The sequence below is a fragment of the Callorhinus ursinus genome, unplaced genomic scaffold, assembly GCF_003265705.2.
Source record: "Callorhinus ursinus isolate GAN/ISIS: 27379988/994484 unplaced genomic scaffold, GSC_fseal_2.0 scaffold4, whole genome shotgun sequence".
In the NCBI taxonomy this organism is placed as follows: domain Eukaryota; kingdom Metazoa; phylum Chordata; class Mammalia; order Carnivora; family Otariidae; genus Callorhinus; species Callorhinus ursinus.
The window spans coordinates 123988883-124011529 of record NW_027397066.1 but is presented as its reverse complement, the minus strand read 5'-3'; the positions used below and the strand labels follow the sequence as shown (position 1 = coordinate 124011529).

The 22647-nt window shown below is 38.1% G+C and overlaps 1 protein-coding gene across 5 annotated transcripts in view; it reads left to right on the top strand.

Annotated features, from left to right (window-relative positions):
• The window catches only part of NR3C2 (nuclear receptor subfamily 3 group C member 2), a 330847-nt gene that overhangs the window by 212478 nt on the left and 95722 nt on the right, over nucleotides 1–22647 (top strand). For all 5 annotated transcript variants that reach the window (XM_073892336.1, XM_073892338.1, XM_025874290.2 and 2 more), the window contains exon 4: nucleotides 13915–14031. In XM_073892336.1, coding sequence (XP_073748437.1) covers nucleotides 13915–14031 — 117 coding nt within the window. The remainder of the gene's footprint in view (nucleotides 1–13914; nucleotides 14032–22647) is intronic.

Here is a 22647-nt window from a genome sequence, read left to right as displayed (position 1 = left end):
CTTTGATAGATTGTTTTTTTAAAGGAAAATGAAAACAATCACAGAAAAGGAACTAACATATGTCTTAACTGTCATCAAGAGGTTTGCACCCTGACATTTGGATTCTCACATGACCGTGTATTCTCTGGGTGCCCTGCCTTCTAACATGTTGCAGACCTGGGGAGTCAGGAATTGGGGAGCAAGATTCCATGGAAGTAGGTAGAGAAGGACCGTAGGATCTTTGTCCCAGGATTCACATTGGGGGGACCCACCTGGTGTCGTATCCCTGTTGTTGAGATCTGAGTCTCGGGGACGCTGGTGTGGGCTTCTGTCTTTATCTCTAAGAGACCTGTGAACTAGCACCTTGTTTCCCTACCTGGATGGTGAACAAATGAAGAAATAAAGCAGTAGCTGGTGGTAGATAAAATACCAACTTTGGGGTGGGGGGTGGTAAATAAGTTGAAGGATGTGGCTTAGTGGTAAGAGCAAAAAAGGGGACTGCTACCTGAGCCCCAGAATTAGAGAGAGGTGCAGGCAATCCTGGAGCAGGACAGGCCTCCTCAAGACTGGAGGCTGCACCTGCTCCCTGAGGGAATTCTCCCCCAGGAAGAAGATGCTGAGGCAAACAAGTCAGATTGATTCTTCTCAGACTTACTAATCAAGGCAGAGTGAGTAAAGGAGAGACCTGAAGTGTGGCATCCATGGAGCTGTCTCCCCCAGAAGAAAATACCCACATGGGGAGAGGTTGAAGTGTTCCCATCTGGAAGACCCAGCCTGAGGCCCCAGGCAAGCTTCTTTAGGGGGATGGGAAAGGATCTGGACGCTGGGGCAGGGACAGGTGTCATGTTTGGTGTGTCCTTACTGTCTCCAGTCAGTCCCCCATTTGTAAAGGGCTGTGCTCCCCAAGTGTCATGATAAGTCAGTTTTTCAAAATGTACAACTTGGGGCATTCTGTTCAGTATAGAATCACTTTAATCCCCTGTCATATCAAATGCCTGCTCATCAGATTGAGTTCGACTACCTCCTTCTTTGTGCATCTTTTTAAAAAAAATTCAGGAAGGTATTTGTAGGTGTTCAGCATGTTACTAGGGCTTTTAGAACCGGGTTCTTTCCATGTCTAATTTTACCTGAGAACTCTAGTGTTTGATTTGATATCAGCCGTACTTATGGCCTAGCTCCCAGGTGGAATAAGAGAGGATAGTGTGTTTTTCCAGATGTAGTTAGAGGAGCAGAACATTGCTGGGGAATTGAAGGTGGTGTGTGTCCCCAAGATATCACTGAATATGAAAGTTGAACCAGAGCAAAGCAGAAATAGGACTCCTCCCTAAGGTCAAAGCAAAGAAGTAATGGGGAAGATGTACCACAGGTGCGGCCACAGCCTAGGACTGAACATGAGCCAGAGCCAGACAGGCAGGGGATGCTCACTGCACCCGGTGCTACCATCTGCAGTTTTAGGGTGTCTCTAAGCATGGTTTGTAATTCTGGACTGACCTCTATGCCTGTACCTGTGAACAGAGATACAAACATACAAAGTGACCGATCTTCTGACTTTTTCCATTTTGTTAAAATAAGCCACCAGTTACGATGTCTTTCATACCAATCATAATAGCAATCACGTGACAATAAAAACACCATAACTAAAAGAGCAGTAGAAAAAACAGTCCAGTGTTACAGTATCAAATGCCTCTGATCCCAGCTTTGCTTACTTTTCCTGAAATAGTAGTAAGTTTTCCTGAGCATATCTTTGAGCTCTGCCTGCCAGCCTACCTCCCCTCTTTGTGTCCCAGTGGCTCAGTGTCACTTTGAATAAGATACAGAACAGTTTGCACTTGGAAGTTTAGGTAGTGAAGGGCCCTAGAAGGCCTTTAACCAGAAGGATGAAATGATCAGGTTTGTGATTCCAAAGGATGACTGCACAGCTCTCTGGAAGGCGGAGGCTCCTGGCTCTGATTGTGTGCTCAGAAGAGCCCTAGGTTTGCCACACAGTGCCTTCTGGATCACTGGCAGGTGCAAAATGGGGAATAGCACCAGGGAGGGTCCTCATGGCCATTTCAACCAGGGTAGCTCTTCACTTTGTGTTCTTAGATACTGAGGGCTGTGTTAGGGTTCATTTCTCTTAGCTTTCAAATTGAAGTTTAATCATCATTTGATTTAGAAATGAGGACATGGTAGAGGCAGGGTAGACTAGTTACAATAATAATAATAATATATGATAATAGCAATAATTTCATGATAACAACTACCATTCACCGGATCCTTACTGGATGCCAGGGATTACTCTAAGTACTTTATATGGTATATTCATCTTCCTGATAACTCATGAGATAGACACTTTGATAATTCCTATTTAACAAATGAGGAAACTGATATACAGAAAGGTTAAGTAACTTGTCTCAGGTCACACAGATAGTAAGCAAGGATTCAAACTCTGTAATTCAGAAATTTAACTAAGAGAGCCTAAAATCAGGGGAGAAAGTACTGGCAGATATAGATAGGATTCAAGAGAAACTCAGGGCAGAGAATCACCAGGACCTCATGGCCTCAGGACCTATGGAATATTGGGGATTGCAGGAGTTTGTGGGGAGGTGGTTGGGGTGTAAATCAAGGATGACCCTGAAGCTTCTAGTTCTAATAACTGGCTATAGCTTTAAGGGCAGGGGAATTAGGAGGCTGGAAGAGGGCTGTCTGTAGGGTGGGCACTTTATGCTTGATTTGTGAATATGGAGGATTTGATGTGTCAGAGACCTTCAGGTGGGGACATCCACTGAGTTAGGTGGATGCACATGTCTAAAACCCAGAAGAGGGGGCTCAGGAGCCCTCATAGTGTTGACAGCTCCCTGGATGTCCTCTGGGCACCAGAATACAGTTTGTTCCTTCTCTGTTCCCCTGTCTTCCTGGACCTCAGCTGATCAGACCAGTTGCTCACCGCACATTTAACTGTGTCTCTGCTGTTCCCCGCCCCCGTCCTTTGCCTGGGATGTCTATGTGCCTGTCCTCTCCGTGTTTCAAATCCACAGCATTCTTCGAGGCTTACCTCAGATGCTTGCTTTCTGCACAAAGCCTTCCTCATCCCTTTCTTCCCAGTATAATCACTTCCTTCTTCAAAGTCATACCACATCGATCTCATGATTTATCTTAGTCATTTAAGTTTCCCCAGCCTTGTCCACCTTCTAGAAAGGTCATGGAGGGACTGGACCTGTTTTGCCTTTAAAATGTGTGCCTACTTAGTTTTAAGAGTTTTGATATTAAGTAACCCTGGAAAACAGATAAAGCATATGAGGAGCAACAGTACAAGAAAGTTATAACTTTGCAGAGTCTTAACACCACTCTTAGGGTCTTGGACCCTCATCTAGAATTCTTAGCTGAGCTGCAGACAGATCCGAGTCCCAACTTTCTGTCCTGTGTTTACCCTAAGGATATCGTTCCCCACTCTCACATCCTTGCCAGCTTTTGAAAAAGTTAAGGCTTGGAGATCAGAGCTGAATGGTATCTGTCTCGTCTCAAGTGGGCTTTCCATCTACAGGTGTTCCTCACTCAATTGTGATATTTGTTTCCCACAGGAAGTTCTTCCATGACGTATTTAATTAAGAGTTGGCTATGTTTGTAAGGAATAGCATGGGGGACATTAGGAGAAGGAATGGAAGAATGAAGGGGGGGAATCGGAGAGAGAAACGAACCATGGGGGACAGGGGGCCAAAAAAAAAAAGGGGGGTTTGTGGGGGGGGGGGGGGGGGGGGGGGGGGTTAGCCTGGTGATGGGTATTAAGGAGGGCACGTTCTGCGTGGAGCACTGGGTGTTATACGCAAACAATGAATTATGGAACACTACATCAGAAACTAATGATGGACTGTATGGTGACTAACATAATAAAGTAAAATAAAATTAAATAAAAAATAAAAATAAATTATAGTTTAAAAAAAAAGAGTTTAGGCTATGTTCTTTGGATTTTCTCATTCTACTTTTTTTTTTTAAACCGAGCTAACCAGAAAAAAAAAAAAAAAAGATGGGTAACGTCACTATCACCATTTTTTTTTTTTTTGAGTTCTTACCTCGGGCCTGGCTTTGTGCTGCTTTCTTTATATATATTAATTTGAATTCAACTGACAACCTATAAAGCAAGCGTTACTATGTCCATTTTATAGATCAGGAAGCTGGGGCTCAGAACAGGTTAAACAACTTGGCCAAGATTCTCACAACTCCCTATTGACTGAGGTTGGGTTGGGACCCAGGTGTGTCCGGTGACAAAGCTGTGCCCTTCCCACTGTATCTCCTCCCTGCTGCCTTCCACGTTTCCATTCTTTCTGTTCTAGCATTATTGATGCTTTAAGGCAAGACCCATATGTCATCCAATCTGTATTTTCTCATTTGGGACCAACCCAAGTACAACAAAAACTTGGTTTTTGATTTCAAAGTAATTGAAAGTTTTCAAAGAGAATTTTTCTTGAGTTCAGTAACTTTTAAAGCAATGATGTTAATTTTTAGGCACTTTCTGAATTATTTTCCAGTTAAAAGCAATACCACAGTTGAGAACAATAGGGAAAAAATGATACTGTTGATTTGTTTTTTAAATTTTTGAACTCAACTTTGTTTTTTTTGTGTGTTTTTTTAAAGATTTTATTTATTTATTTGACAGAGAGACAGTGAGAGAGGGAATACAAGCAGGGGGAGTGGGAGAGGGAGAAGGAGGCTTCCTGCCTAGCAGAGAGCCTGATGCGGGGCTCGATCCCAGGACCCTGGGATCATGACCTGAGCCGAAGGCAGATGCTTAACCAACTGAGCCACGCAGGCATCCCTCGACTTTGTTTTTTAAAGTCCATGGGCATTTTCCGTTTGATTTGAATACTTCTGGTTTTTCTGTAAGCCTGTGAATTTATATTACATATGTGCTAACTAAGCTTCCCGGTACCCCATCCAGATTTACTCCAACCTTGGTGGCTTTCTGTTTTCTAGAATGACTGCCTTTTCTCCAAAAAGCAGCCACTTCCTCAGGCAGGAGGTACACTGAACTAGTACACACTGATGGATGAGTGACTAAAGTTCCCTGAGCCCTCCTGAACAGATTTTCATTCCTAAAACAAGATGTTCTTACATGCAAGTGGCTCCGTAATGGCTACCTAGCCAATTTCAATGGAGCATGATGTGGGCTACATGGGGTGGGTTGGGGGGGTGGGGAATGACTTGGGACCCAGGACACCAGAAAGGCACACTCTGCCTCTGTGGGATTCTGACCCTAGTTTAAGCTTTGCCTTTCATAGAACTCTCTGCTGCTTCCTAGTAAATCCTGAGAGCTCTTTTTTTTCCATTGTTGTGTGTGTGTAGGAGAGTCTAAAAGGTATGATGCTGGAGATAAGCAGAAAAGATTTATATGCGTGGATCTTTTGTGAAAGTCAATTACCTAGGAGTCAGTAGGCCTTCTGTGAACATTCATTATTACTGTAGGTTTGTCTATATACAACATACTGTATGAACATTTAAATTCTGTATGTTGTACATGATTGAATTTATCAGTGTGTTTGTATTCATTCCTTCATTCTTTTATTCAGTAGCAGCTATGGACCAGGAAGTATGCTGTTTGTGCTGTATCGTTCTTCTTAGTGTCTAATAGCGTGTCATAGATGGATGTTCAGCAATTTTGTACAAAGGTTTTAATTTAAAGAAATATTTTGTAATCTTCAAAGCATATCCTATTTACTTTAAGCTTTTATTTCCCTCCGTGTTGTGGAAATGATTTTTCTTTGGAGTATCTATTACAGTGCTTGTTACCAACTAGCCAGATGGAACTTTCTCTAAATTTTTATGAAGAAAAACAATTACAATCTATTTGAAAATTGTGGGACATTTGCATTTCCCCTATAAGCTTTTAATTTATTTAGTTTCTTTTTCTTTCAGTACAAATTCTTGAATACATATGCATATTAGTGTGTTTCCATTGATAAAATAGGCTGGGGGTTTTGGGACTTGGAGGTGGTCACTGGATTACATTCTTTATTAAAATAGTCCATAGATGCTTATTTTCTTTTAAAAGGAAATGTATTACACACTAGTAGCTTCTCATTAATATTTTGAAAAGTTCACCTATTTATGGAAAGAGCTCTCAGCGTTATCTATTAAAATTAATTTGTTCAAAAAAAAGCAATAATGTAAATCTTCTAATACTTTGAGAAGAACTAATATAAAGGCTGAACTTTATGTTCTCATTTACCCTTCCTGGAGGTAGTCTTCAGCAAGGTTCCCCATATATTTCCAGCTCTTTGCCTTCTGGGCACAAGGTAGGATTCCAGTTCCTGCCTTCCTTGTGGTTGAGTGGGCTCATTGGACTAGATCTGAGCAATGAATAGTGAATTGTCCTTTCTAGTCTGGAGCATTAGATTTCCTAAGTAGATTCACTAGCGTCTGTGCCCTGAGACTCAGTATTCACTGTGGTGGCTGCTCCATCAGCCTAGGGCCCAAGGTGAGAAGACATGGAGCAGAATTCCCAGCCTATCTGCTGTTGCCTAATTAACTAGGCTTTATAAAGAACCACCTTTTGACTTTGTTGATTTTTCTCTCTTGCTTGTATTTTTCTTTGTCAATGATTTCTACACTGTATTTCATTCCTTCTATTTGCTTTGGGATTAGTTTCTATTTTTTTCGAGCATCTTAAGGTAGAATCCTAGGTCATCAATTTTAAACCTTTCTTTTTTCTAATATGAGTGTATAAAGCTAAAAATTCTTTTGTAAGTACTGCTTTAGCTGTATCCAACAAATTTTGATATGTTGAGTTTTCATTATCATTCAGTTTGAAATATTCAGTATTTCCATTTTGATCTCTTTTTTGACTCAAATTATTTAGATGGGTGTTGCTTAATTTTTAAATATGTGTGGTTTTATTAGCTATTTTGTTATTGATTTCTAATTTAATTCCTTTGTGATGAGAAAACATACTGTGCATGATTTTAATCCTTTTAGAATTTGACACTTGTTTTATAGCTCAAGATATGCCCTCTCTCAGTGAATGTCCCATGAGCACTTGAACATGTGTATTGTGTAATTGTGTGACCTAAATGTTATTTGGGCCAAGGTGTTTGATAATGTTCAAATCTTCTATATCTTTACTGTTCCTCTAGGTAGATAGTGATTGCTCTGAGAAATTGTTGCTGAGAGGAGGGTTCTTAAGTCACCAACTGTGATTTTGGATTTATCTTTTTTCCTTTTAGTTCTGTCAATTTTTGCTTGATGTATTTTGAAGCTCCATTGTGAGATGCATTTTATATTTAGGGTTGTTATCTGTCAATTTAATCATCATAAAATGATATTGTCTCTTGGTGATCCTCTTTGTCTTGAAGTCTACTTTGTCTGATTTTAATATAGCTGGATCAGGGGGCGCCTGGGTGGCTCAGTCATTGAGCGTCTGCCTTCGCCTTGGGTCTTGATCCCGGGGTCCTGGGATCGAGCCCCGCATCGGGCTCCCTGCTCAGCGAGAAGCCTGCTTCTCCCTCTCCCACTCCCCCTGCTTGTGTTCCCTCTCTCGCTGTGTCTCTTTCTTTCAAATAAATAACTAAAATCTTTAAAAAAAAAAAAAAAATATATATATATATATATATATCTGCATCAGCTTTCTTATATTACATTTTACATTGTATATATTTTCCCATCTTTTAACCTTCAACCTGTCTGTGCCTATATATTTAAAATGCACCTTAACACGTACATCAGTCTTGCTTCTTTTCATCTAGTCTACCACCTTTACTTCTAATCAAAGTGTTTAGACCATTTACATTTAATGTAATTATTGCTATACTAGATTTATACCTGTTACTTTGGTGTTTGTTTTCCTTTTGTTCCCTCTGTTATTTGTTCCCTTGTTTTTCCTTCTCTGTATTTTTTGGGTTAAGTACTTTTTAGTATGCCACTTTATATCTCTACGGTCTCTTGAGCTACACTTCTTAGTGTTATTATTCTAGTGGCTGCTCAGGCAGTCTCTCAAACATTAATGTGCATCAGAATCACCTGAAGGGCTATATAAAACACAGATTTCTAGGTCTCACCCTAGAGTTCCTGAATTAGTAAGTCTGGAGTCGGCCCTGTAAATTTAAATTTCTGGTAAGTTCTTATGTGATGTTGATGTTGCTTGTCCAGGGACCATACTTTGAGAACCATTGCTCTCAGGATTACAGGATGTACTCTTAATTTATCATCGTCTACCTTGAATTAATTTCAAGTGTACCATTTTAAGTATAATGTAATAAACTTACAGCAGTAGAATTTCATTTTTATCGCTTTTTTTCTTATGTTCTCAGATATTTCACTCATACATATTTTATAAATCCCATAATACATTTTTATTCTTTTTTTCTTTAAACAATCATTTGACTTTTAAGTAATTTTTAGAAAGAAAGAAAATTTCTTTTACATTTTACCATCTATCATTTCCAGTTTTTGCCTTTCTTCTCAGTACATCCAGATTTCTATCTGGTATCATTGTCCTTCAGCAAAGAGAACTTCCTTTTTCATATCTTATAATGTGATTCTGCTAGCAACAAATTCCCTTAGCTTTAGTTTATCCAAAAATGTCTTTATTTCACCTTCATCTTGAGAAATACTTTCATTGGTTATTCTGGGTTGATGGTCTTTAAAGATATCATATGTTGTCTTCTGGCCTCAATTGCTTTGATATGAAATCAGATATTACTCTTTTGCTTGTCCCTTTTATGTAATGTAATTTTTTTGCCTCTGGCTGCTTATAATTATTTTTATATTTGTTTTTCAGTAACCTGACTATATTGTGCTATAATGCTTTTCTTTGTATTTATCTTTCAAAGAGGGCGTTTGCTAAGCTTTCTAGATTTTCAAGTTGCTGCTTTAATCAAATTTATAAATTTTCACATAGTTTTCTGACCTATTTTCTCTCACCTTCTGGGACTCCACCTGCACACATATTAAATTACTTAATGCTATCCTACAGGCTATTAGTGTCTTGTTCATTTATACTGTAATTTTTTTCTTTGTGTTTTAATTTGGATGATTTCTACTTAGATTTATTTAATTTCAATAACTCATTTTTGTTTAGTGCCCAATATATTGTTATTTCTAACCAATAAATATTTTAGATACTATATTTTTCAGTTCTTGGATAGCCATTTGGTTTTGTTTATTTAGTTTTTATAGTTTCCAGACCTCTTCTGATAGTCCACAATTCTTAACTCCTATTAATCATATTTTCTTATACAGTCTGACATATCGGTTTTTAAATTCTTATCTGTTAATTCCAACCTCTGGATCTGTTTCTACTGATTATTTTTTGTATTGACTTTGGTTCATATTTTTCTGTTTTTAAATACCTCTGATGATTATTATTGTATTCTAGACTTTCTAGAGAATCCAGATTCTGATGTATTTCTCCAAAGAGTATTGAGTTTTGTTCTAGTAGTCAGTTACATTTCTGACAGATCACCTTGAAATTGTCGAGCCTTTGCATTAAACTTTTTTAAGGTAGGTCTATTTTGGTTGTGCCTTTAACCATAGGGTAAATGCCTCAGTCCTGGAATACCAGGTAGGGACCTTCTAGTATTACAATGGAAAGCCTGAGGTATTTAACGAGTCCTGATTTAGTGGGCAGCAGCTGAAATAATCTGCTCCGCCCTTACAACTTTAAATTGTTTTACCCCTGGACTCTGAAGTTTCATGTTCAGTTTAGGGGTCAGCCAAGAATTTGAGGGGAGTTAATATGTACATTTTATCTACCTCCATCCCCCTATGACACCCTTCTTTCCAGAATATCCTTCTTCAATTTCTAGCTGCTCTGACAGTCCCCAAGTCTGTTCTCTGCCTTCTGAAGCTAATAAGACTGAGGATTTTGCTTGGTTTCTACCCTGCACTGAGTGGAATGTAGGCCCTCAAGGAAAGACTTATTCAAAGGTGAATCTTGTCTAGGGTGATTCTCTTTTCTCAAGAGTCCATTTTCTTCCAGTTTCTGCCTGCTTTTGGTTGCTCCCCAGTGCCTTCACATCTTTCTCTCCTTTTGTGGACAGTTTATAATTGTTATCTGTAGGAGGTTTATCTGATTCAAGCTGTTCTGCCACTACCAGAACTGGAATTCTCCCCGTAATGGACATGTAATTTGAATCAGAAATCTTTGTTTCCTTTATCACCAAGATTCTTTTTAACCACAGGATTATTCCTGTTGCTATATAGTCTGACAAATATATAGCTACTAATTTGCATAGAGGCCATCTTTGAGAACTTTCAAGTAGACTGTTAATGGTGTCCCCTATTTCCATTCTATCTACTTAGTATATCACCTTCAGATTAATGTTTCTAAAACACAGTTCTGAACTCAACATATTGCAAGCAAGAATCTTCACTGATACCCCATCACCTGCTGAATAAAATCTGAGTTCCTTAGCTTATCATCCAAAGCCTCCACTCTCTGGTCCCCAGCATTCTGGTTGTCTGCCCTATGTTGTTAGCATCATAGAAAATCGTTTACCTAAAAATGCCTGGGATGTGACTTACTCAGGATTAGTATTCTTAATACTAGGAGAACACAGTGTTTAAGTAAGACATGATTAAAGTTTTTTAGATCTTCTAGGTGCATTCTCTTGTTTTCATTGTGGGTTTTGTTGTTGTTACTTTGATGTTTTAGTATAGATTGAGGGATGGAACATACGTACTTTTAAGGTACAATTTAAATCTTTAATGTTTGCACAACTGAAAATATAAATGATGGGGAATTGTCTGAAAAATCTTAGGCCATTCCTGCAGCAGTCCTTTACAGTGCTCCCAGCCTATTTTTGGAAGATGAATTGGTGGCAGCGACCACACTGGTCGGTGGAAACCAGGTACACAATTTCAAATATTGCTGCAGGAAGGAAATTATCCTGTAGCTATTATAGTAACATGGAGTTTTAAGGTGTGTTCATTTTTTTTGTTTTGTTTTTGTTTTCTTGTTTTTTTATTGAGGTAGCTGACATACATTATATTAGTTTCAGGTGTACAACATCATGATTCTATTTTTGTCTATGTTGTGAAACAATCACCACAATAAGTCTAATTAACAATTTGTCACCACACTAGATACAGGATTTTTTTTTCATGGTGTGTTCATTTTTTTTAAATCCTTATGGAAATATCCTAGCTTTTGGAAGTTTGTTTTTGAATACCTAAAAAAAAAAAAAAATCTTCTAGTGTGTACGGAAGGCAGTGGTCATTTCTTATGCATTCTCATATGCCTGCAATCGAAGAGACTTAGTCATATTTTACTGCCCATTTGCAGAAGTGGAAAAGAACCTTAGATTACCCCACCCCCTTATGCAAATGTTTGGCAGCTTTGCACACATAGTAGGTTCCCACTGAATACTTGACTGAATTGAAACCAATTAAAATTACGTTTAATTTTCTCTTTGGACTTTAAAGTTTGTTCAACCCAGTGTGAATTATAGATAAATCTGTGGTTTTGTGTTCAGTTTCACACCATGCAAATGTTACATAATGCTGGTTGTCAGTGGAAATACTGACTGATAAAGTAGAGTGTTCCTCATTCAAATAATGTTCCTTTGCTTCTTGGTTCCAGAGAGCACTTTCAGCATCTTGTTGGAACACCAGTAAATTATATTGAAAATTGATGTTTAAAAGACTCTGGCCTTAAGGCACACTGATACTGTCAGCCTTCCTGAATTCTTCCAGTTCCATCATTTTGGGAAGCCACTTTACCAGTGCTAGCATGAGTTTTTTTCTCATTAGCAAATAGCAATAATAATAATTACCTTCTATATCATAGGGTTGTTATAAGGCTTAAATAATATAGGGCTATAATAGGGTCTTAAAATTTTATTTTAAAGGTGGTAACCAGTTAAGATACTGTGCAGCATCATGAAATGTTATATGAATCAGTTATGGTCTTCACCATGGGTATTGATTGCCTTTGTGTAATTATCTATACCTACTTATATTCACTAAGAGCCTCCGATTTTTTAAAAAGTCATTTTATTATTATAATGGTAGGTTTTAATTTCTCTACTTTGATAGATTTCCCTATTCTAGTACTGTTTATTGTTATTATTACTAAGATTTACCATAATGTTACTGAGAATGTGCTTTAGATTAAATTATTTCAATTACATTAAGCAACATACATTATTTTTATTGAGTATTTACTGTAATTTACCTAGTAAGTCTCAACCAAGGAGCATGATAGTCCTAAGCTGAAGGGAGTGCTTTAGAGCTTGTTCACTGCTTTATAGCAATCGATGAAACTCCCTCTCTCCTTTGTCTGCATGTTTTCAATGACCCATGACTCAGTCCTCAGACCTCTTCTCTTTCCAGTCTGTGCTCACTCTCCATATGATCTCATCCAGTCTCATGGCTTAAAATAATGACTACAAGCTACAAGCTGTTACACTTCCAGCCCAGACCTCTCCCTGACTCCAGACCTGTGTATCTAACTGCCAACTTGGCACATCCACTTAGAAACTTCTCAAGCATCTCAAACTTAACATGTCCAAAATTGGGGTGGTTTCCCATAAACCACATGTTCCTACTGTATTCCCCATTTCAATTTATGGCAGTTCCATTTTTCTTAAGGGTTCAGCCAAAGAATCTTAATGCCTCTAACTCCCCTTTCTCTTCTTGTCTATCAGCAAATGCTGGCCATTCTACCTTTAAAATGCATCTAAACTCTGACCACTTCTCACCACTGTCACTGCTACCATGCTGACCTGACCCACGACCATCTCTCCCCTGGATTGTAGTGACAGCCTCCTACCCCTGGTCTTCCTGCATCTGTCTTTGTCCATTGAGTCAGTTGTCAACATAGCAGCCAGAGTGATCGTGCTAAATGTAAATCACATCCAGTCATTTCTCTACTCAAAGCTTCCCATTGCACTCAAAGTAAAAGTCCAAGTCCTAAATATGATCTTTACTATGGCCCAGTATGATCTGACTCACATCAACTCTTTTTCCTTATCTTTTACTTTCCACTCATTCTTTCTGTTCTTTCATACTTGTCTGCTCCTTAAACATGCCAGGTATCCTCCCCAACTCTGCCCCTACCTCATTTGCTTTTCCCTCTGCATAGTGTATTTTCTCCCCAAGACGTCCACACAGTGCCCTCATTTCCTTCAGACCTTTATTTAAAGCATCTTTGAGTAAGGCCTTCCATACTCTTTTTAAAATGTCAACATCCTCCCATATCTCCACCATGTTATATGCCCCTTCCCTAGCACTTACGACGGTCCAACATTTGTATATTTTACCTAATTACCTTTCTATTGACTGTCTCCTTCCAGTTGAATGAAAGTTAATGATAGCAGGGCCTCTTGACTATCTCGTTCATTGCTATAGCCATAGTGCCTGGTACCTGGTGGATATTCTGTAAATCTTTGAAATAGATAAATGAATAATAGAGCTAGGCTACAATTTCACATTTTGCCAGTAGATGCCTCTCTCTAAGCATATTCCCACATCTGAATATTTTAAGTTACAGTTTGGTCTACAGTATGAAATAGTTAAACATTTACAGTTGTATAATTTGTAAGTCTTCCCACTGAAATCACCTGTGTGTAAGTGGTGGACAGGCATAGCAGCTTAAACAACTGCAGGAGAGCCTCTGAGCAATTCACTCTGTTGCTGCTGTGATTTCTAAATGAAAATTGCACCATTGCTTAAGAGGGCTTGGGCAGCTACCAAAGATTTCAGTGTGAGGGAGCGTGGCTCTACATATATGAAAGTCAGTTGGAAATAAACGCAGTATTAATCTTATCTCTAATCTAAAATCTCACCTGTGTTAAACTGACTATTCCTGTGCCTATATTATCCATGAATCTTATTTCTCTTCTGTGTTTTTGAAGAATAAATTTCAGGGCAGGAAAGATGAAGTTTCATATTCTGATTATACTTATTAGTACTTTATAGTAGTGTAGAAGTCTTTATTTTGACAGTTGTTTTTTAATTATTCAGGGCAACACAACTATTTATGTGCTGGAAGAAATGATTGTATCATTGATAAGATTCGACGGAAGAATTGTCCTGCCTGTAGACTTCAGAAATGTCTTCAAGCTGGAATGAATTTAGGAGGTAAGTTTTGTGTTTGTTAGTTCAATAAAAATTGTTAATATGTAATATAACACTACTAAGCTCTAATACTCCCAAAATTTAAGATGAAGCTAACATGGAGCAAAGATTTCTGAAAATCTAATAAGCTCATGTTCAGTCATTTTAGTATTTCTTTCTCAGCAGGAGTTTTAAAAAAGTATGTTATGTGACTATGGTCCTAGTGAAGTTTTCAGCCTTGCATTTGCTAAGGTTTCAAGAACTCAGAACATAACTAAAGAACCAAAACAAAAATGTATGACTTTTTATATAAAACCATAACTCACAGTTTTTATTATAGTGTCTGTTTAGAAATAAGCCGCCCTATATGTGTAACATTAACCAGATAGGAATACATTCCTAACTCTAGGAATAAATGTAATAAAGGAAGACCTATATGAAAAGACTTAAAAATGTCATAGAAGCCCACTGAAAGATGGGGTTGGGGGGGAAGGTGAATTGGGAGGATGGTGGTTAAAAGACTTGAACCAAACACAAAAGTATACAATGTCCATGGATGGGAAGATTCAGCATGCTAAAGGTATCAGTTTCCCCTGAATTAATTTATAAACATAACACATCCTAACAAAATTACCAATTAGTGATTCTAAGTTCCTAAAGAACAGCCAGCAAAATTCTGGAAAAGATAAATAATTAGGTCAACTACCTCTACCAGATAGTAAAACATATGATACAACTACAGTAATTAAAATGATCTGTTTATTTGTTTATTGATTATAAGACCAACAGAAATTCAAGAAATAAAAATAATATGAGAATTTTTTATGTAATAAAGTTGTCATTCCAAATCAGTGGTAAAAGGATAGATTATTCAACAGAAATTATTGTGACAACTGGGAAACCATCTGGAAAACAAGAAAATTGAATCCAAACTCATACTATCCACCCAAATAAATTGTAGTCTTGCAAAGTTTTAAACTTGGAAATAAAACCACAGAAGTACTAAAAGAAAACATGGATCTTTTTAATACTCTGCAAGTGGAGAAGACCTTTTTAAGTATAAAACTCAGAAGCTATTAAAGAAAAGAAATGAAGGAATCAACACTATTTGCAAATCAAATATCACTGCAAAAGCAAATAATAAGCTGGGGAAAAGTACCTGCAACTTATAGACAGTGGGTTTATTTCTTGCATAAGAAGCTCCTATAATTCCATAAGAAAAAGAAACCAACTTATTATAAAAATGAGATTGAGGGGCGCCTGGCTGGCTCAGTTGGTTAAGCATCCAGCTCTTGATTTTGGCTCAGGTCATGATCTCAGGGTGGTGAGATCGAGCCCCACGTCAGGCTCTGTGCTGAGCATGGAGCCTGCTTAAGGTTCTCTCTCTCCCTCTCCCCCTTCCTCCCCTCTTGCTCTCCCCTTCTCAAAAAAAAAAAAAAATGAAATTGAACAAAAGAATATGAACAGAACATTTATAAACAAAAGAAATACAATTGGTTCTTGAAATACATGAAAAGATTCTCAATCTAATCATAAGAGAAATACAAATTTAAAATAGGTAATTTTTTTATAAATGGCAAAAATAAAACATTTTTATGATACATTGATGATACAGAAATAAAGTAAAATTTAGTGGTGATCTCATGCATTTTAGGTGGTAGTATAAGGTGATACAGCCCCTATGGAGAGCGATTTAGCTATTTAAGTAAAATGGTAAAGGACACATACCCTTTGACTTAATGATTCCTAAGTATATTTTTGCACTGTAAGAAATGATACAATCATAAGATAGTCATCATAACATTGTTGACCATCAGAAATACCTTAAATATTCAGGTGTTCAGGATTGGTTAAATAAGTTACAGATACTCTTCAGACAATAGAGGAAGCTCTATATGGATTGATCTCCAAAATATTATTTAGTGAAAAAAATCAGGTTGCAAAATAGGATGTTTTGTCTACTACAAGTGATTTAACTGTTTTAGAAAAAGAATATATATTGTGTAGAACATTTCTGGAATAGTTTATAAGAAACTAGTCATGCTGGTTGTCTCAGTAGAAAGAATTGGGTAGTTGGGAGACAAGGATAGGAAGGAGAATTATTGTCACTGTATTCTCTTTCGTGCCTTTGAATTTTGTATTGTGTTTGATGCATGTGTTGTGTATACATATTACCTATTTAAAAGAAATAAAGTAATTTGAAAAAGAAATGAGAGTTCATCCTTCTTTGCTTTGATAAATGCAACTGGCCAGCTTGTCAGAACTGGGGAGCAAACATGGCGGCACGCAGAGCAGAGCGACTCTTAGAAAGCAAGAGGAGTATGGGCTGTGGCCAACTGAGGCTGTTCATGTCAGAGTGTGGCCAGAAGATGTTACATAACAGCTCAGCCAGAGAGACTCATGCTGGTTAAGAGGATGGGCTCTGGAGCCAGACTGCCTGGGTGGGAACCCTTGTCCTGCCACTTCCTGACCTTGTAACCTCAAGCAAGTTACCACCTTTCCATGCTGTGTTTCCTTAACTTCCACTTGCAGTAATCAGCATGCTTACCTCATAGGCTGTGATGAGGAGTGACTGAGTCAGTGTGCAGTGAAAAGAAAGTTATCACTCAGTACATGTCAGTGGTTTGGTGGGTGGTGGCAGTGCTCATTGTGATTTCCATAGGGCTTTTGCACATGATCTGAAAGACATTATTGCCCCATGTTTTGCTGATGGCGAACCTCAGCCCAGACTGGCTAAGTGACTTGCCCAAAGATGCCACAGCCAGTGAAATGATGAACCGAGGTCTTGTAGCTCTAGACTCTTGGTCTGGTGTTTCCCATATACAACACTGTTCTCTTGTTCTGTTATCTGAATCAGTGCAAATGTGGCACAAAGATCACCTCCTTAAGCATGTGAGTGAGAATCCAGAGAAATTAATTATTTAAAATCTAGATGGCACAAGGGTACAGCAAATTTTAGATCAATTTTGTAAAATCCAAAATCTGAATTTAAATATACATACACACTACTGAGGTATCTTTTAAAGTGTCCACATGTACATTTTATATAACTTTATAAATATTATAAAACTTGAATACATAAATACTACAATAAATGTTATATAATTATACTCTATAAAATATAAGTACTATTGGTTATAAAATAACAAAATAACCATATTTATAATTCCTACCTCATAGGGTTTTGTTAAGGATTAGCCAAGCCCATACATAACCTTTAAAATAGGGTTTCTCAACATCTGCACTGTTGACATTTTGGGTAATTTGTATATCAGCATCCCTGGTCCCTACCTACTAAATGCCAACAGCAATCCCTCTCCCCAGGTTGTGACAACTAAAAATGTTTCCAGACTTTGCTAAATATACCCTGGGTGGCATCAAGACCCACTGGTTTAGCTATAATAGTAAATAATTGTAAGCACTATTCAATGAGATATTTTCTGCTAGGATATAAATTCCATCCAGTGAAAAATTTTTGCCTGTTTTGTTCATTGCTTTTTTTTCCCCAGTGACTAGAACAGTGCCTGTCACAAAGTAGGTGTTCAGTAGCTATTTGTTGAATGAATGACTAACTGGCATTTTTGAGGGCTTCTGTGTTCTAAGCATTTTGCTAGGCCTTTATATGTATCATCCTTTTTAAACCTCACATTACAATATGCAATACATACTATTAAATCTGTCCATTTTGGAAATGAGTTCACAGAGGCACAGAGAGGTTAAAGAAGTGGCCTAAGACCACAGAGCCAGAGAACTCAAATCTCGTCCCTGGCACCAAAGCCTGTGTCAAGCATCACTCTGAAGTATGACATAGGTCCGCTATTTGTAGATTGGCATTTTTAAAATAGCCCAGATTGTCTAGTAATGGCAGCCGCGGCAGCCTGCTTTTTCACTTGTGTCTATAATGACCTGTAAGTGAGGTTTGGCACAGGACCTGATACAGAATTCACATAGTTTGTCGTTGGTTTCTGTATATGCAGCATAAGTTCTGTGGGTTTTGGTAAAACATTTTACTAGAGAGAAAGCATACTGTGAATCTTGAGGTCATTGAAAGTACTGAGTCAAAAACAGGGCAGAGTGGAAATTAATATTTATGAAAATACTGTTTTCTTTAGGCTCAAGTTATAATTTAACCACTTCTGGTTCATAGATTAAATCCTTAACTTTTACTAATTATCCAGTTGCAGTGACCTGCATTGTAATTTTTTCTTTGCTTCTGTAATTTATTTTGAAGCCTTGCTTGTAGTTTCGATGTGGGCAATAAGAAATGCAAACAATTTTATTATATTCAAGAAAGATAACATGAATTTTAACCTTTTAACGTGAAGCAATTTTATAAATTAACAATGTGAGTTAAATTAAAGCCTCTATCTATACATGTCCCAGTCTCACCCATGTTCTTAACAGAGAAGGGCTGTCCAGTTTCTTTTGATCCACTCCTCTTCCCTGCTGCCTCTCTTGGGGGATAAGGCAGCTGCCAACCCAATGTAATATTTGGAAGGCATTTTCTGTTGGTGAGTGATCATGACTCTGGGAACAAAATTAGCCTTCCCATTCTAAAGGCTTCAGGAATCCAAAATACTTTAGAATAATTTTTTTCCTATTTTATCAGCTGGTTAGCCTGTAATTCTAACCATTGTCCCCATGCTAGCCTCTACCTTAGAAAGTGGGAGGAAGGAAGAAGAGCAAGTAGATTTTTAGTTCTCAAAAATTAAAGCCACAAAATGTGCCCCTTCCCTTTTCTCTAGATCCACTCCCTCCTTCCTACCACAAGTACTATTCCTTTTCTTTTAAAATCCTGCTGAGCTTTAGGCTGCATGCAAAGGAAAATATAGCAGAAGATGTGAGAATGTCAACAGAGAAATTGAAAGGAAAATAACAGCTTTCCTGGCCCCAAGCTGGGCCTGCCACTCTTGCTATAGCCCCTATCAGTAGATCTAAAAAAGTCGTGGTTCCATATGCATGAGAATTTACTGCTTTGCATAGCTTTCTCCAAAGGAATTAATCACTTTTACATGCCAGTGTTCTAAAGAGGGTGATCCGAAAGAGGATGATCTATACATGTCTTTTAGAGCTTCTCCTAAAATAGATAAAACATAGCATTAAAGCCAAGTGGCCCTCAGACCAAGAATGAGTGTGGGGTGCGGGGGTGGGGGGGTAATTTCCCGTTGACTGCACTCTGGCCTGGCCATAGAATATAGAGGGGATCTTTGAGATTTTTCTATTCCAGTTCTCCCGTTTACAGATGAGGAACTTGGAATCCAAGATCGTATCTTTAGAGACTTAAAAAATGCAACGTAAGGATTCTAATTCCGTTGTCTTTCCTCTTTTCCAAAGCACACCCCCCTCCTTCATTTTTCATTAACTAGGCTAAGTCCACTTTCACATTCCTTTAATGAAGACTCTAAAGTATTAAAATCTTGCTTCTTTTAGCTTTAGCAATGTAGACTTTACAAACCACCGGATATTCGTAACTTGGGTTCCAGTTTACTTCCAGCGCGTATCTGCAGCTTTCCTGAATGCCAGCGATCCTTTTCACTCAGATCAGCAGTAGCCTTCCTTTAAAGGGTGGCCCTGTCAAGCAGGTCTACCTTTGCCTCTTAGAATGGACCACTGCCCATGCAAAGAGAGAAGGATGTCTGGCCCAGGAAGCAGGAGCAACAGTAGACCTCATGGTTGCTTTCTGGAGACAGACAAGGCAGCTTGGTGAAAAAGGAATGAAACAGAATGCTAATGTTAGCAGCATTCAGAGAAACAGATAACTCTTGTATAGGACTGATGAGAATGGAACCAAAGAGAGGAAAATCTGTAAATTAAAATTCATCCACATAACGCAATAATTAATCAGCCAATAAAATTATGGTGATGAAAATTCATAGCAACACAGAAACTTTCTAAAAAAAAGCAATAATGAAAAATTAATATGTAAAATTATTTAGGTTACTTATTCTATAATTACAGCTATGTAGGAAAAGACTTGCAGGAGTCAAGAGACATGGGGGAAATGATAGAGTACCAAAAATGGCTGGGTCCATGAGGTATGGGTATAGGCAAAGTTTTTCTTTTCCCTTTTCTAGTTTTTTTAATAATATGAGCATGTTTATAATAAAACTTAAAATAGAGTTCACAGTTTTGAACTGAAAAGAAGGGAAACATGAAAATAATGCTGCTGTTGAGCAGAAGAGGTAGAGAATTAGACATACAGATAACCAAAGGAGTTGTCCCTGGACAGGAAGGAGGAAAAAGCAGGAAGGGAGGTTAGAGACCTCAGTAAATCAATCTCCTCCCGTGAAATGCTTTAAAAACCAAAATGGAGAAGTGGGTGAAAAACAAAACACCCAGAGATGGGAGAATGACAGAATCATAACTGATGCACCAAGCCCAAGGAGAGGAATCTTTTTACTTGAGGAAAATTGGCTTTACCTGCCAGCGACTTGCTGCAACTAGTTGGCTTGGTCACCTGCAAAACTCACACGCACTGTGGGTCTGGTGAGAGAAATTACAGGATCAACGCCAGTGAAGAGTAGGTTTAATATCAGAAATCCAATAAGAAAAACAATTTTTATATCTTTAAGGGTCTCCTGAGGCAGGATATGCAGTAGTCTGTAGAAGTTTAGAAAGCCCAAGTGTACTGAGTTTTATGAAGAAATACCATTCCTCGGGTTTTTTTTTCTTTCCAATTCCTCTTGCTTGTAGACAGTAAGAATTTCAGTGGGACTGTTGAACAGTAAACTAGAGGGGAAAATAACACATTTTTATAAATCAGTGAAAGTATTTTTTTTAATCTTCATGTATAAGTTAAGCCATATTAATTGTCTTAGTGATATAACTTGAATTAAACAACTGGTATTTTTATTCTGCAAAATTTCATGGAGGAAAGTTCAGGATTGGTCCCAAAGCAGGCAGAATTTAAAGATTTACTATAGGGGCACCTGGGTGGCTCCGTCGTTAAGCATCTGCCTTCAGCTCAGGTCACGATCCTGGAGTCCTGGGATGGAGCCCTGCATCGGGCTCCCTGCTCAGTGGGAAGCCTGCTGCTTCCTCTCCCACTCCCCCTGCTTGTGTTCCCTCTCCTGCTGTGTCTCTCTGCAAATAAATAAATAAAATCTTAAAAAAAAAACTTAAAAAATATTTACTATATTTCTTCAATTCCAAGGCATTTTCTTCTTTCAAATTTTAGCTATTATGATTACATAATTTGCAGTCAGTATGTGCATTTAATTTTTATTAGTTTCCTTCAATACTCTTAACTATATTGGGGTCTTATTTTGTGACTGATGACACCTTAGAAGTAGTAGAGGCATTCAATTCAAAGGTTCATCCATCCCAAGAATATACACATTTATTTGTAGGCACATACTCAGGTCTTGGCGAGCTTACTAAAGTAGGCTGCTTCCCTTAGGTCTTTTTAAATATATAACCCAGAGATGTTGGAAAAGTTCTGCTTGGTATGCAGAGGCCCATTGTTACGTCCATGTTTCCTTTAACTTTTTCACTTGCAGTCTGTCCTGGTAGGTTGTCATCCCCTCTTATTTAATGGGCAGGAGAGCTTAGCCTTGACCTCGTGGGGCCAGGATAGCTTGTCATTGGCCGCAGTGATCTCCAGAGACCCGGCGTCAGACCTGGCCCGCCTCACAGGTACAGTCTCTCTTTTGGCTGGACTCTAGCAGCCTTCCAGGCCCACATACTCACTGATATTTTGTGTAGTACATGACTGTTTTCTAAGTCTTTGGTAAACTATGGGGAGTTTTAGTTTCATTTTTGTTTTGTTTATCATGCTTCATATTGTTACACTCTTTGAAGTTACCCCAGGTGATAGAATTTTATTTTAAGAAAATTGATGGTTTCACAATTAGTCTTTGGGAAATACTGGGATGTTCTTTGGGACACGTCAGGTTTTCAATTTCTAGTACTTTCTCTTTGATTTTTTTTTGTTCCCCTCTTTTTATGGCTTCTTTTCAAGCAGAAAGTTCTCTTCCCCCTCGCTTGGTTTTTTTTGTTTACTCATGGTTTTCACTACACTTGTCTCTACGAACTGCCTTCTCTGTCTCTCAGCTTCATTGTCATCTGAGTGTCCTGTATTTGAACTTCCCAAGCAGAGTCTGGGCTGTTTGGTTGATCACTATCAGAACGGAGCTTCTGGCTGGTTGGAGTCCTCCAGAGGGTATAGACAAACGACTGCCTTTGACTCTGCTGCCCCTATGTTACCCAGGCTGGTGCGGCAGGTTATAGACCCCTGGGGCATGACGCTTGATGATTTTTGACAAGAAACATTTTGATCCCATTTTTCAGAAAGGAACTGGAAATATAGCCATCAGAGTGTAATAGATTCAATACAAACTCGTAACAATTACAGTCATCTGTTAATTGTAGAGCATCCCTTAAATCATAGTAATTTTTTCAACGTTGTGATTTTTACTCACATGCTCTAAGTTATCCATACATTTAGAAGTAAAAAAGCATTTTTTTAATAGGTAAATTGACAAAGGAAAATAACTTTTAATGCTTCTTGAAACACAACTACTAAGGCTTTATTTTGGAGTTCAAGACTTTTTGACATAGCTACTTTGAAAATACACAAACCCAAAAAACAAACACACACACACAAACATAAATAACACAAATCTTAATTTAAAAAAAAAA